The following is a 16,019-nucleotide window of genomic DNA, read 5'->3' on the forward strand; positions in this document are numbered from 1 at the left end:
GGAAATTGACTCTCCCCGCAGATGAGCCGTCAGCCGCGTTCTCCCTGAAATGTCAGATCTGCAGCGGTTGTCAGCGCTGGGTCGGGCAGCAGAGGTGCACATTAACCTGTGACGCTCTGGCTGGAAGGCTGTTAACCCCTCCAGTGATACAGGGGCCGGGGGGCTTGTAGACACCTTGATCACCTCTTTTCTTGCATTAAGAAAGAACAGTCGAAATCACTGATCGCAAAGTCATCAGGGGCGGCTATTAGTGTTATAACCCGGGGCTGTAGTTCCAGGCGCTAATATATTATGTACCCGGGACAGCCCAGCCCATTGACCCATCCGCTGGGGCACCTAACGTCTCAAATGCTCCTCTAAATGGTATTACGTATTCCCAATCCATAGGACAAGTGATAAATGTATGATCACTGGGATCCAAGCCCAATAAGCAGAAGAATGAGCGTCCATAAACTCCCTGTGTGATTGCAGTTGTACTGAGCACGTGCGACCATTGCTCCTTTCACTGTCTATAGGTGGTCGCACATGCTCAGTACTGCTCTACTCACACAGGAAACTTCGGATCCTTTCTAGAGATCAGCGATCATCACTTGGACTCTTTGACACTGATCTGTCATGTAGGGGAAGTAATGTGGGGTTTATGGGACATCCCCTTTTAAAAGGTACCTGGCGGCTACAAAAAAGTCATTTGCATACAGATATAGGGGTGATGTAGCAGGTAAATGGGGTTTTACTCTGGCAGTGTAACGGGGGTGCAGCAGTTTCAGGGAAACAATGCAGGAAGTGGGGGGGGCCAGGCCTTTGTCTCTGCAGGAAGTGGGGGGGCAGGCCTTTGTCTCTACAGGAAGTGGGGGCCGGGCCCTTTGTCTCTGCAGGAAGTGGGGGGCCCAGGGGCTTTGTCTCTGCAGGGAAATAGGGGGCCCAGGGCTTTGTCTCTGCAGGAAGTAGGGGGCCCAGGGCTTTGTCTCTGCAGGAAGTAGGGGGCCCAGGCTTTGTCTCTGCAGGAAGTAGGGGGCCCAGGGCTTTGTCTCTGCAGGGAGTGTGGGGGGGGAGCCAGGCCTTTGTCTCTGCAGGGAGTGTGGGGGGGGCGGCAGGCCTTTGTCTCTGCAAAGGGGGGGGGGGGGGGCGGCAGGCCTTTGTCTCTGCAAAGGGGGGGGGGGCGGCAGGCCTTTGTCTCTGCAGGAAGTGTGGGGGGGGGGCAGGCCTTTGTCTCTGCAGGAAGTGTGGGGGGGGGGCAGGCCTTTGTCTCTGCAGGAAGTGTGGGGGGGGGGCCAGGCCTTTGTCTCTGCAGGAAAGTGGGGGGGGGGCCAGGCCTTTGTCTCTGCAGGAAGTGGGGGGGTGGGGGGGCAGGCCTTTGTCTCTGCTTGTAATACCAGAAACTGCTGTGTGAATACTGACTTGAAAAATCCAATAGCTATATGTAAGAGTGAAAATGTGAAAAATGGAACCTGCATTACTGCCATGAACATATGAATCAAGAGAAATTTAGCTACTGAATTGATCAATGCAATAGAGCCCCAACACTACGCCAAAGTATTTCTCTACGTTGGGGTCCCTAGCTTGTGTGTGTCCTCTCATGCAGTTAAAAAACTTACCGTGTATGGGACGCTGAGACCCAGGCTATTTATGCGTATGATATGGATTGGCAATAGGTGTGGTTGGGGAGGTTCACAAACGAAAAACTACTAACAAATAAGGAATAACGTTTGGAACACCATTCTAAGTCCAAACTGGGTGCAAAAACCTAAAAAAACATCACTATGGGGAGATAAGGTATGCACCCCAGTGACTATGTGAAGGGGAATACATGGAATAGCAGAAACTGCTGTGTGAATACTGACTTGAAAATCCAATAGCTATTTGTAAAGTGAAAATGTGAAAAATGGAACCTGCATTACTGCCATGAACATATGAATCAAGAGAAATTTAGCTACTGAATTGATCAATGCAATAGAGCCCCAACACTACGCCAAAGTATTTCTCTACAGGAAGTGTGTGGGGGGGGGGGGCGCAGGCCTTTTGTCTCTGCTTGTGTCTGGTGGCCCGGTGCTTGTGTGTGGTGGCCCGGTGCTTGTGTCTGGTGGCCCGGTGCTTGTGTCTGGTGGCCCGGTGCTTGTGTCTGGTGGCCCGGTGCTTGTGTCTGGTGGCCCGGTGCTTGTGTGTGGTGGCCCGGTGCTTGTGTGTGGTGGCCCCGTGCTTGTGTCTGGTGGCCCCGTCTGATTGGACATTGAGGGCATATTCTATTGTGCGTTTTTACCTGAGCAGATAGTTTTCCGATGTAAGGCGGCGTTTCCTACTCGTCCTTTTAAATACCATTGCCCGGCGTTTACCCTTTGACCCCAGTGAAAGCATTGACAGTCGGGTAGCGGGCGATTTGTGTGACCCGGCAGAGACCCTGATCGCTTCTGCCTGCGTCCTGTGGATGAAAACCCGGAGCATTAATTAGTTTACTCTCATAAATGAAAGGGGCAGCGGTGTCCGAACGTCTCCATTAACCATCTCCGTATCGAGCGGACACCAGCCTTTGTCTGGCTCCAAACGCCGCAAATGAGGTTCTCTAATGAGCCGTCAGCCTGGTGGGGCCATCGAGTGTGAAGCCCGACTAATGGGACCTGCATTAGGAAGTCTCCATTAACCGACTCCTGGAGTGTACAGGCCCCGGGGCCCGTCTTGAAAGGCTGCACAGGACACGTTCCACTGACCCCGCCGCTCCCTTTTCAGAGTTTTCAGGGCATGAAACTCCTGAGTAAGCGGAGTTGTCCTTTAGCTTATGGCTTGTGTGTGGCCCCGTGCAGACGATGGGTAACCTTTCATGTCTGCGGCATCATCCTGCATTTTTCTCCGATTACTGCACTTATACTATCAGACCGGAGAATGAATAACATAATCATATTGCTCAGACGTGAAGACCACCGCAGGGGCTGGGAGTGTAATGCAGTCTCCTGTCCAAAAATTAACGAGTTAGTCAATAATAATAAGCTAGAGGAGCGCCCTTTTTTTTTTTTTTTCGTTTTTTTTCTCCTATGTAAACATACTTTTTTCAGTTTGGTTGGATAATTTTCACTTTTTTTATTTTTATTTTTATTTTTTTCCCCACCAGTATTTTATTTTCTTTTACTTCTTTTTTTTTTTTTCTCTTTACATTCTAAATTTATTTTAATTTTCTCCTTTTTTACCTACTTTTTTCAGTTTGGTTGGATAATTTGCACTTTTTTTTTTTTTTTTTTTTAATTTACAAATGGTCTATTGTTATTTAAAGTTCTTTAAAAATTATCTTTCTATAATTCTAGAAAAGTGTCTGCAAAGCATTTGAACACCCTCCCCCTCCCCCACCCCCGCACCCCCTTCATTCCTCTGTTGTCACTCTGGTGGTCTTACTCGATATCGGAAGTGATGTCCTCTCCTCCATGAGACCAGTATTGGCAATAGGGATTACGCCCCCTCCATTAGTCTATCTGGTGAGGACCAGTGATGGGGGCAGCAGTAGAGCCGCGGGGGGGATTCAGGCAATACTTGTTTTATTATGTGTTAGCCTTTTCTAACTTTGGGCCAATTTTGGATAATCCCAGAACCTTTTATAGTTCTTCCCCAACTTTGTAAGCTAATAAGTCGCTGATTGCTCCATTCATCATCTGTAGGACTGTAGAAGGTAGTAGTGTCTCTGGCAGTCTCATAGACAATGAATTGAGGGCATTCATGCATTTGTGGAGGTCCCAGCAATCGGCAAGTTGAATATCCCTTTAACACCTACAGAACAATCCCCGGCTACTGTAACGTGGTTAACCTCTTTGGACATTTCTTCTTGATTTAAAGTGTTTCTTGACGATAAGATCTGACGTTTTCCTATTAATGGATCCCTGCAGCGATCAATTGTAATCTGCAGAGTTCTGCAGCGCCCCCATTGGAGAAATGACGCATGACATGGTGCCCATGGGAGTCAATAGTCTGATGGGAGATGCTCTTGCAGCTTCTCTCTGATCCATTGATTGTTTGCTCTTTCCCATTAAAGTTTCCGTATTTTAATATCTGCTTTTCCCGGTTGTGATGTGATTTCCGCTGTTTTTCCCATCCCACAGGTGCTGTGATCGGAGATGGACAGTCCGCTGTGGCCAGTAACATTGCAACACGACCTACAGATTGCAGTGGTGGGACTTCAACCAATATGATTTACCGGAGATCAGTAATGGTGCGTGGACCCGTCTCGCTTCCTTCCTTTGCCGTTGCTGGTGATAGCCTTTGGTTTTATGGTTTCTCATGTTGTGTTTCTGCAGCTACTGCCAACGTGCTCGTCCAGAACTGCAAGATCTACAATGACGCCAGTTGTGACATCTCCGCTGACGGGCAGCTCCTCGCCGCCTTTATACCCAGCAGCCAGCGAGGTGTTCCCCGACGAGGGCATTCTGGCAGTCTACTCCCTGGCCCCGCACAACCTCGGCGAGATCCTGTTCACCAAGCGTTTTGGTGCGTTGTGCATTGATCGTATCTGGTGCCCGTTCCTGTACCTCTGCGTTCTCACAGTGGACCCTTTCACTTTTCCTTTACCCAGGTCCCAATGCCATCTCTGTGAGTTTGTCCCCTATGGGCCGGTACGTCATGGTGGGCTTGGCCTCGCGCAGGATCCTGCTGCATCCTGCCACGGAGCACATGTGGCTCAAGTCTTCCGGCTCAGAAACCCCATGGAGGAGAGACTTCTATGAGAGTGAGTTTTTGTCATTCGGGTCGGGGCTCTCAAAAAAAAAAAAACTGCCGAAAATTCCCCAGAAATCCGCAACAAAATACCGTATTCAGAATTTGATGCATATTTTGCTTACGGATTTCACATACACCTGAGCACCAAATCAGCTCTATGTTCCCCTCTTCTGGCGTGTCGCAAGTATTCGTGCCTTAATCCTAAATCTTATTTATTAATTCCCCTGTAATTCCTCCTGCAAATGTATAAACTAATTCCCATCTCTAGACTGGACTGTGCACGGACAGGTCCGATCAGTGCTGGCAGTGTCTGCCTCGTCAATGGGAAGTTGTTAGTACCTAGTTGTCTATCATTTCTACATTTCCAGGAGTAATAGCAGAGGAACGGTGCAACACAGAATTCTTTTAGAGGGAACACGCGTACGGCTCGGCCCTCTGCCATTGCCCATCTGCTGACGCAGACGAGTATGTTCCTATATTGTCTCGCTTTGCCGCCTTCTATTCTCTTCCCGCCCCAGCTGTCTGCTTTCATCTAATAAATCCCCAAAACCCTATTAGTTTGTGTATTTAAACCTTGGCCGTGATGGCCGTGCCAGAGATATATTGGCATACATGGTGGGCAGCGTAGACGCTCCGCTTTTGAGGGAGGATTGTGCTCGTGTAGGAATTTGTGCCAAGTGCATGTCGCCCAAACCATCCATCGCTATATTCAGACTGAAGCCATATCCTTGCTTTGTCTCCACCGCCGAGCCTGGATCCCCCCCTGGCAAGTGCCGGCTGATCGCAGGCAGAAGGACGGGACTGAAGTCTTAAGTCCCCGTTACACGCAATGACGTATCTAACGATATATCACCGGGGTCACGGATTCCGTGACGCACATCATTAGCGACGTCGTTGCGTGTGACACGCAGAATGACCATTAACAATGGAAAATACTCACCAAATCGTTCCACCATTGACACGTCGTTCATTTTTATAAAATCGTTGATTGTAGAGGACGCAGGTTGTTCGTCGTTCCCGAGGCAGCACACATCACTACGTGTGACACCCCAGGAACAACGAACTACAACTTACCTGCGTCCGCTGGCAATGAGGAAGGAAGGAGGTAGGCGGGATGTTACGTCCGCTCATCTCCGCCACTCCGCTTATATTGGGCGGCCGCTGTGACGCCGCACGAACCACCCCCTTAGAAAGGAGGCGGTTTGCCGGCAACAGCGATGTCGGTAGGCAGGTAAGTAGTGTGACGGGTCCTAACGATTTTGTGCGCCACGGGCATCGATTTGCCTGTGACTCACAAACGACGGGGCGCAGGTGCTTTCACCAACGATATCACAAGCGAGATTGCTGCGTGTAACACCCCCTTTAGGCCTCCTCCACACTACAATGGGGGGCTGTGATGTTCCTAACTATCTTGTCTCCTTGTAAACCCTCCTGGAAACATCTACAGCCCCACAGACAATCTGCATCTGTCGCCATATTATGTTATCCATTATTATTAAAATTATATAGATAGATATTAGATGGATATATATATATATATATATAATTAGTGTGAGTATCTGTTATCCATTACATCATTCTGGCATTATTGGTCCCTCTTTTGCATTCCCCTACAAAATGGCAATTCTAGAGTATCTTGAGTATTAACTCTTTATGCCATCCCTCTGTTATTCCTCCTGAAAACTTATGAATTTAAATATCTGTGGGTTTTACCCTTCATCCGAAAGGGGTGTGTCCAATCAGTGCTGACTGTCAGGACACAACAATCCCCCCCCCCCCCACCCTGTCATTAGGGGATCAACCAGATCTGTTTTCAGGAGTGATTACAGAGGAACAGCACCAGGAGGGAATTCTTCAGTATTGTTGTTTTCGGGAGGATTAGATAGTTGTCTAAAACAGGCTTTTTTTTTTCCCCTCTAATTTATGGTGATGAGTCAGCGGATTTTATTAAAGGGGTAGAGTATTAATACAGAGCACAACACATGGTCAGGAGTGGTGCCGTTTCTGGAAGAAAGCAGCCATGCTTTTCTAATAGACAACCCCTTTAAAGAAACGGTCTGCCTTGTAGAAATGCTGCTGAAAACATATGGACAATCTACTGCTGAAGGCATGCCCGCCCCCCCCCCCTTGGCAAAGGGGTGGAGTTCAGCATAGTGGGGGGGAGGCTCCTGCTGCAGCCAGTTATCTTCTCTGGGATTGAAAGCAGAAGGGAGGACATGGCTGAGCTCTTGAGTATTTGAGGGCTTTTGGTGCATTTTTTCTTTTTCCATTTATTGTTCCTATACATGGACTTTCCCTTTTTAAATGAAAGTTATTAATTGGACCCAAGCGTGTTCTTTAGCGCAGGCCGGCAATCGATCCAAGCTATGTGAAGAGAGCGGTCTATGTTGATGATAAACTTTGGCATCGGTCGCTGGCTGACGAGACTTAATTCTGAGGCCCGCCGGGCAGGTCGCGGTAAATGGGCTCCTAATTATCGGACTTGTGTCTAGACGAGCGGGAAGACGTAGATGAAATCCGAATGTTTAATTGCGCTTTGCTTCTCTCATTGTCTGTATTGATATCTCCTCACGGCTGGCGGGTCGGCTTATTAGTGATGCCCGCGCCAATGGATGAAGTGACCTCTGTACGGATATAGACACAATATATTTAATATTCACGATCGCTGACAGGAAGAGTTGTAAAAGGACGTCCATGTTCTCCCGTTGTCAGATGGACCCCCGTCCAGAGAAGTGACATACATCTGACACCTAAGACGTTTCTCTGCCCCTCACATTTTGATTATAGAAAAAAAAAGTTAGAAAAAGTTTTAGAACAAAGTTTTATTATTTACCCTGTGCAGCGCGGGAGGATCAGACTGCTCTAAATGGCTAAAAAAGCAGCATCTCACTACTGGCACGTACCCCGTAAGTCAGTGTCCACCCCCAAGTGAGAGACCTTTAAAAACTCGCCTAGATGGTGATCTGGGGGGGTTACCCAGTGCAGGAGAGATCATTTGCCTCCTTTTTTTTTTTTACCCATTGAAGACTCCACTTACTCTCCTTTTGGAGACCAGATGTCTGTGCCCCCCCACCCCCTCCCCCCCAGGCTGCATTAAGGCATCCAACTCCCCCACCAAATCCTGCTCTGTGCTGATGAGGGGCAAGTCCCGGGGTCTGCCGTCTGTAGATGTTCACTCAGCTAACATCTACTATGCAGGAATCTGCAACCTGCTGTGGCGAAACTACAACTCCCAGCATTCCCTGACTGCAGCAGGCTGTCGTGCATCTGCCGGGGCATGTTGGGAGCTGTAGTTTCACAATCATTGGGAGTGTTGACCGTTACCAGTTCCGGAATTAGTCCTTACACTTATGAGTCAGTATATATATATCTCCCAATGAAGCGACAAAGAATATATATATATATATATATATATATATATATATATATATATATATATATATATATATATATATATATATATATATATATATATATAATATATATAATATATTCTTTGTCGCTTCATTGGGAGACCCAGACAATTGGGTGTATAGCTTCTGCCTCCGGAGGCCACTCAAAGTATTAAACCCCTCCCCTCTGCTATACACCCCCCCGTGCATCACGGGCTCCTCAGTTTTTATGCTTTGTGCGAAGGAGGCAGACATCCACGCATAGCTCCACATCTTAGTCAGCAGCAGCTGCTGACTATGTCGGATGGAAGAAAAGAGGGCCCATATTGGGCCCCCAGCATGCTCCCTTCTCACCCCACTCTGGTCGGCGGTGTTGTTAAGGTTGAGGTACCCATTGCAGGTACACAGGCAGGAGCCACATGCTGTTTTCCTTCCCCATCCCTTTAGGGCTCTGGGTGAAGTGGGATCCTAATCGGTCTCCAGACACTGGGACCGTGCTCCCTCCGCAGCCCCTGGGGAATCTGCCGGATAGGAGCCGAGTATCGTCAGGGACAAGGCCCTGCTACTGTGAGGTACTCTGTCCCCGTGGGGACCGCGCATGGAGCGCTTGTGTCATACACACTGCAGCAGCTGCTGGGTGTGTTAGTGCGCCGGGGACTACCGCGCCGGCCGTGCTTATTTGCCGGCCGCGCTTATAACTTTAGTCCCCGGCTTTTGCGGCCTAGTTTCGCTTATTCCCGCCCACAGGCCTGCCAGTCAGGGGAAGGGCGGGACGCTGCACAGGACGGCAGCACTGAGGGCTGGAGCATACTCTGTATCCTCCTCCCCCCTCACTCAGCACAGTGGGGCACTAGATTCCCGCACTTTCTAGGGCACGCCCACGGCCCCCTCCTCCCCACAGAACGCCGGCAGCCATTCCTGTCAGCACTTCTGACGCTGGAGAGGAGAGACAACATCAGGGGGGCCCGGGTACGGATTCTGGTGATCACACAACCTGCTGTGAGCGGTCGGTAAGCAGCACCTGAGGTGCTGGCCCCACTGAGTGCCGAAGTGTGTAATATATATATATATTTGTTTGTATGGTCGCACTGTTGATTTTTGGCTACTCCTGGAGAAGCCTTACAGTCCAGCCCCGGGCACTGTTCAATCATTATACCGCCCCCGGACCTGCCAGTCAGGGGGAAGGGCGGGACAGTCGGGCTGACGCCGACAGTGAGGGCCGGAGCACACTTCGCTGTCTTCTGCCCCCCTCACTAATCACGCTACGGAACTGACCCCCTCAAGGTACTCAGTGTCCCCTTGGGGACGGTGCAGAGAGCAGCTTCGCCTCAGACTTGGCGACTACCGCGCCGACCGCGTCTGCTTGCCGGCCGCGGTCTGTAACTTTAGCTCCCGGCTTTTGCGGCCTAGCGCCTTAAACTCCCGCCCCTGGCCCTGCCAGTCAGGGGGAAGGGCGGGACGGTCAGTCGGAGACTAGCAGTGACGGCTGGAGCACACTTGGCTGTCCTCCGCCTCCCTCAGGTTTCACTCAGGGCACCAGATTCCTGCACTTTTGGGGTTACGCCCACGGCTCCCCCCTCCACTGTACACGCCGACAGCCATGTTTTCAGCAGCACATACTGCTTCAGGGTCGGTACACCAGGGGGCTTCTTCTCGATGCTGGGCCCCCTAGAGTGATGAACTGTATATGTGATACACTGTATATATGGCTATATAATGTTTGTATGCAGTTTCACAGTTCGGCTGTACATATGTATCCTCAGTGATCGCTGTGAACATTGCTCGGGCCATGTGGCACTCGCTCAGCCGGTGACGGGGGCACTGGTTGAGCTTCGCCGGCGTTCCCTGTCCAGGCGGCAGGGACAGAGTTACAGCTTTGCTGAGAAACTCTCTGGGTCATTTTCTCTAGTCCCTTCCACGACAGCATAGGAGGTTGTCTCTCCACGCCCTAATTGGGACAGGAAGTTCAAGAGGTTTAAAAGGACCCTCCCACCTCCCACAGCCAGTGTCTTTCCTGTCCCCATGGGGCATGGAGAGGTTTTGTTTTTTCTCCTATGCTGTGGTGGCCGGCGAACTGCAGTATATTTTTTTTTTTTTTTTCCCCCTATTACCTTCAGCCGGACGGCATCGGTCGGGCCTTCACCGCTCCTCCCTTGCTGTTCCCTCACGCTGTGGGGGACCGCTGCTCCAGCCTTCCGGATCCTCCTGAGGGGTGATGCAGGCTGTTGAGCTCCCCGGCCGGCGTCCTCCCTGAGCCGCCGGCCGCCTCCCGCATGCACGCTGCCGGAGCGATCCGGAAGTGCTCCCGGAGGCGGGACTTCTGGTCTTGCGGACTTCCGGTCGAGCGCTTCCGGTTTGCGGAGGCAGCGTGGAGGCACGCCGACTGCGACTCGACCTGCCCAGGACCGGATGCGGGAGGCGGGGAAACGTGCACCGTCACTGGGGAGGCAGGCCCTTGTCCATAAGGGCTGCCACGAAGACATCAGATCATGGTAAGACCGTGCTCCCTGTCATGTCTTCCGCTGCAGCTGCCTCTGCAGAACCCAGTGTGCCCCCTGCTACTGTGAGTATGGAGGGGACTGGTCCCTCGGACATAGGTCTCATCAGTGATTATGGCTCTCTGCTCTGTGTTTTCTAGGAGGACAAGGCCACCAAGAAAACTGACAGAAATGAGAAATCAGAGAAGCCTGAGAAGTCAGAAAAAACTGACAAGTCCGATAAGCCTGATAGACCTGACAGAGTGGACAAAATTAAAAAATGTCCCATCTGTATAAAGAAGCTCCCTGCAGTATGGGATAAAAAGCTTTGCCAGCAATGTACAGACCAGATTATTAGGGCCGAACAACCATCTCTGATAGATGAGTTGCGGTCCATGATGAAACAGGAGATTAGGGCCTCACTGGCTTCTCTCCCTGTTCCTGGCCCTGTTCCTGGCCCTGTTCCTGGCCCTGTTCCTGGCCCTGTTCCTGGCCCTGTTCCTGGCCCTGTTCCTGGCCCTGTTCCTGGCCCTGTGCCTGGCCCTGTTCCTGGCCCTGTGCCTGGCCCTGTGCCTGGCCCTGTGCCTGGCCCTGTGCCTGGCCCTGTGCCTGGCCCTGTGCCTGGCCCTGTGCCTGGCCCTGCGCCTGGCCCTGTGCCTGGCCCTGCGCCTGGCCCTGCTCCTGGCCCTGCTCCTGGCCCTGCTACTGGACCCTCTCCTCCAAAAAAGAGGAGACTCCAGTCGACCCCTTCTGATCAGGAGGACGCTGATTCCACCTCTGAGGGTCCTGATGAAGGATTTCCATCTGGGGGGTCTGACCAGTCCTTTCTTTTTCACTCAGAAGAGTTGGGGGATCTTATTGAGGCAGTTCGGAGCACTATGGGTTTAGAGGAAGTGCAGTCTCTTCCTTCAATCCAGGACGAAATGTTTGCTGGCCTGAAGTCAGTCAAACAGTTGGGATTCCCAGTTCATGCCAATATATTGGATATTGTTTCTCAGGAATGGGAATGTCCTGAGAGGCGGGTACGGAGTGACCTTAGACGCCGGTTTCCTCTGGAACCTTCGGGACTACATTGGGAGATCCCAAGAGTAGACGTTCAGGTGGCTAGGGTAGCTAAGCAAACGGCTCTTCCCTTTGAGGATACTTCCCAACTGAAGGATCAAATGGATAGGAAGGTAGAGGGCCTGATGAAGCGGTCCTGGGAGGCATCGTCTTCCTCTATTCAAGCCAACATTGCCTCCACCTGCGTATCCAGGTCCCTAATTAGGTGGTTGGACCAGTTGGAGGCTCATATTTCCCAAGGGACCCCTAGGGAGGAATTACTGGAATCCCTTCCCTTGCTTAGGAAGGCTACCTGTTTTCTGGCAGATACCTCGGTGGAATCTGTCCGCCTGGCAGCCAGGACCTCGGTGCTTTCTAACTCTGCCCGACGTGCCCTCTGGCTTAAGGCCTGGAGTGGAGACTCCACCTCTAAAATGAGGCTTTGTTCCCTTCCTTTTAAAGGGGATTTGGTGTTTGGACCTGCCCTGGATGATATCCTGGACAAGGCGACTGATCGTAAGGCCTTGCCCGATCCTAGACCTACCAGGAAGCGGTCCTTTCGTCCCTCGATGCCTCAGGCCTCCCAGCCCAGAGGGAAAGGGAAGGCAGGCAGGTGGAGCTATCCCAAAGGTAGAGGGAGAAACATCCTCATCCCTCCACATCAGCAACGTCCTCAGCAGGACAAGCAGTGACTCGGCCCGGGTGGGGGGAAGACTCTCAGCGTTTCTTACCCAGTGGCAGTCCATAACCTCTTGCCAATGGGTTCTGAAGATCATCTCGGACGGTCTTCTCATAGAATTCCTTTCCCCCCCTCTTCCGGGTCTCCGAGTCACTGCGCTGGCATCGCCGGGTTCACAGACTCTGTTGTACACAAAGATTTTAGAGTTAGTGCACTCGGGGGTCGTTTCCCCAGTCCCGAGTCGGGAAGAAGGGATAGGACACTACTCCCGTCTCTTCCTGGTCAAGAAGCCATCCGGCGACGTCCGTATAATTATCAATTTAAAAAGTCTAAACCGTCAGGTCAGGTACCGGCGGTTCAAGATGGAGTCGGTGAGATCAGCTATTCCCCTGATAGGTCTACACCACCAGATGGCCTCTATCGATCTGAAAGATGCCTACTTCCATGTACCCGTCCATCCGGGACACAGACAATACCTCAGGTTTGCGGTGCTTCACGGGGAAGAAGTACTTCATTTCCAATTCAATGTACTTCCCTTCGGGATCTCCTCAGCTCCAAGGATCTTTTCCAAGATCATGGCAGAGGTGGTCGCCTTCATAAGATTGCAGGGTATCTGTCTAGTTCCGTATCTGGACGACTTTCTTCTCATGGCTCCGTCTGCTCCAACCCTCCGGAGCCATGTGGAGAGGTCTTTGGGAATCCTTCGGTCTCTGGGATGGATTCCCAATCTCAAAAAATCACAGTTAACCCCCTCCTCCACACGGCAGTTTCTCGGAGTGCTGCTGGACTCCGACAGACAGGCATCTTTTCTCCCAGAGGGCCACAGGATAGCTCTGTTATCCAAAATCTCGAAGCTCCGCAGGCAGGCTCGCCCAACGCTTCGAGCGGCTATGTCAGCCCTGGGTTCCATGACATCCTGCATCCCCTCGGTCAGGTGGGCTCAGGCCCATTCTCGGTGTCTCCAGGATCATATCCTGGCACACTGGGACAGACTCCCGTCATCCCTAAACAGAAGGTTTCGCCTCTCGGAGTCCGTCTCCTCATCCCTTCTCTGGTGGCTGAGTCCCGCCAACCTGCAGGTGGGGGTTGCCTGGACTCAGAAACCCCTGGTTACACTGACCACAGATGCCAGCCTACGTGGATGGGGGGCAATGGTGGCAAATTCCCCATTTCAAGGGGTCTGGAGTCCTTACGTCAGCTCCCAATCCTCCAACTACCGGGAGCTCAGGGCAGTCAGGGAAGCCCTCCTTGCGGCTCAGGACCTCGTCCGGGACTCTCACGTCCTGGTATATTCAGACAATGTCACAACAGTGGCACATCTCCGCCATCAGGGCAGTACACGCTCAGGCGCCCTGAAGTCGGTATCCTCCCGAATCTTTCAATGGGCAGAACAATCTCTGCTCTCCCTTTCTGCGGTCCATCTGAAGGGCTCCCTCAATCTTCAGGCGGATTTCCTGAGTCGTCGGGATGTTCATCCAGGGGAATGGAGCCTGGATCAGGCAGTGTTCTGCTCTCTAGTGGCAAGGTGGGGTGCACCAGAGGTGGACCTCTTTGCCTCAGCAGAGAATCGCAAGGTCGCAACATATTTCTCCCTGAACCCAAGGGACGAGGCTTTAGGGGTAGACGCTTTCTGCCACAGTTGGTCCTTTCGCCTCGCTTACGCGTTCCCCCCTCTTCCTCTTCTCGCACGGGCCCTGAGGAAGATCAGAGACGAGGGGGTCCCAACTATACTGGTAGCCCCTCTGTGGCCCCGGAGGAGTTGGTACAGCTTGGTCATGACGCTAGGAATCGACGGCCCAGTCCTCTTAGGTTCGGACCCCAGCTTACTGTCACAGGGTCCGATTTTCCATCCGGCTCCTCAGAAACTCAACTTGGCTGCCTGGCTTCTGAGGCCCGGGCACTGAAGGCTCAAGGGCTTTCTGACAAAGTTGTGGCTACGCTGCAGAAGAACCGTAAACCTGTGACTAATAGTATATACAACAAAATCTGGAAGAGATTTTCCTCCTGGTGTGGTTCTCGGCCTCCTGACCCTTTTCGGCCTAAGGGTATGTGCGCACGTTGCTTTTTACCTGCTTTTTACCTGCTTTTTTGCTGCTTTTTCTTCTGCGCTGTTTAATGCCAAAATGGATGTGTTCTTCTATTCAAGCAAAGTCTATGGGAATTTGGGTTTCTTGTTCACACTATGTTGTTCAAAATGCTGCCTTTTTGTGGCAGAACTTTGGTCAAAAACTCAGCTTTTCAAAGAAGCAACATGTCAATTGTTTCTGCCATTTGGGTTTTGCACTGCAAAGCTGAGTTTTTGACCAAAGTTCTGCCACAAAAAGGCAGCATTTTGAACAACATAGTGTGAACAAGAAACCCAAATTCCCATAGACTTTGCTTGAATAGAAGAACACATCCATTTTGGCATTAAACAGCGCAGAAGAAAAAGCAGCAAAAAAGCAGGTAAAAAGCAACGTGCGCACATACCCTAATATTGCGCAGATTCTGGACTTTCTCCAAAGTGGTTTAGACTTAGGTCTTAGGCCCAGCTCCCTGAAAGTTCAGGTGTCAGCACTCAGTGCAGTCTTTGACACGGCTCTGGCAGATCATCGTTGGATCCGTCGGTTCTTTGTGTCCGCTAGTAGACTCTGTCCACGTCGGAGGGTCCTGACGCCTCGCTGGGATCTCAATGTGGTCCTTACAGGACTATCTCAATCTCCGTTTGAACCTCTGTGCTCTTGTAACATTCGTTCCCTTTCTCACAAGACTGCTTTTCTTGTGGCTATTACATCTGCTCGCAGAGTCGGCGAACTTCAGGCTTTGTCTGTTAGGGAACCTTATCTGACCATCAGAGATGACAGCATTGTTTTTCAGCTGGACCCTTCCTTCCTTCCCAAGGTGGTTTCGGATTTTCACCGTTCGCAGTCCATCGTCCTGCCTTCATTCTGTCAGAATCCTCGGACTCCGGGTGAGGAAGTGTTTCATTCTTTGGATGTCCGTCGGATAGTGTTGCACTACCTAGAGGTTACTGCTTCTTGGCGCCTTGATTCTAACCTGTTCATCCAGCCCTTTGGCCGCAATAAGGGCAAGAAGGTGGCTAAGAGTACAGTCGCCAACTGGATTGTGCGAGCAATTAGAGATGCATACCTCGCTCAGCATCTCTCTCCGCCTACTGGATTCACGGCGCACTCCACCAGGGCTACCTCTGCCTCCTGGGCCGAACGGGCAGGGGCCTCCCCTGAGCAGATCTGCAAGGCGGCTACGTGGTCTTCGCTCCATACCTTCACGAAGCATTATCGTCTGGATCTGGATTCCAACAGGGATTTGGCCTTTGGCAGGAAAGTCCTGCAGGCTGTGGTCCCCCCCTAGGTATCAATTCTTTGGTATTCCTCCTATGCTGTCGTGGAAGGGACTAGAGAAATAAGAATTATTCTTACCGATAATTCGCTTTCTAGGACCTTCCACGACAGCAGGTAATTCCCTCCCCTATGTATTCATGTATTCCTGAATGTGTAGTACTTCTCATATGCTATGGATTCTTTGTAAGACACTGGCTGTGGGAGGTGGGAGGGTCCTTTTAAACCTCTTGAACTTCCTGTCCCAATTAGGGCGTGGAGAGACAACCTCCTATGCTGTCGTGGAAGGTCCTAGAAAGCGAATTATCGGTAAGAATAATTCTTATTTCACTATCCATGTCTCAGGCTATGGACAAATGGTCGGCTAAGAGACTAGGAGTTTGCAGTCCAGACCGGCCCCTTA

General features: G+C 51.2%; 1 protein-coding gene across 1 annotated transcript in view; it reads left to right on the plus strand.

Moving 5' to 3' along the window:
* AMBRA1 (autophagy and beclin 1 regulator 1) overlaps positions 1-16,019 on the plus strand; it is a 78,759-nt gene that overhangs the window by 41,801 nt on the left and 20,939 nt on the right. Inside the window, 7 exon segments of the mRNA XM_075326523.1 lie at positions 3,639-3,649; positions 4,077-4,118; positions 4,121-4,186; positions 4,272-4,381; positions 4,383-4,461; positions 4,547-4,646; positions 4,648-4,699. Of these exon segments, the coding sequence (XP_075182638.1) occupies positions 3,639-3,649; positions 4,077-4,118; positions 4,121-4,186; positions 4,272-4,381; positions 4,383-4,461; positions 4,547-4,646; positions 4,648-4,699 (460 nt within the window).

The sequence above is a fragment of the Anomaloglossus baeobatrachus genome, chromosome 10 (genome assembly GCF_048569485.1).
Source record: "Anomaloglossus baeobatrachus isolate aAnoBae1 chromosome 10, aAnoBae1.hap1, whole genome shotgun sequence".
Classification (NCBI taxonomy): domain Eukaryota; kingdom Metazoa; phylum Chordata; class Amphibia; order Anura; family Aromobatidae; genus Anomaloglossus; species Anomaloglossus baeobatrachus.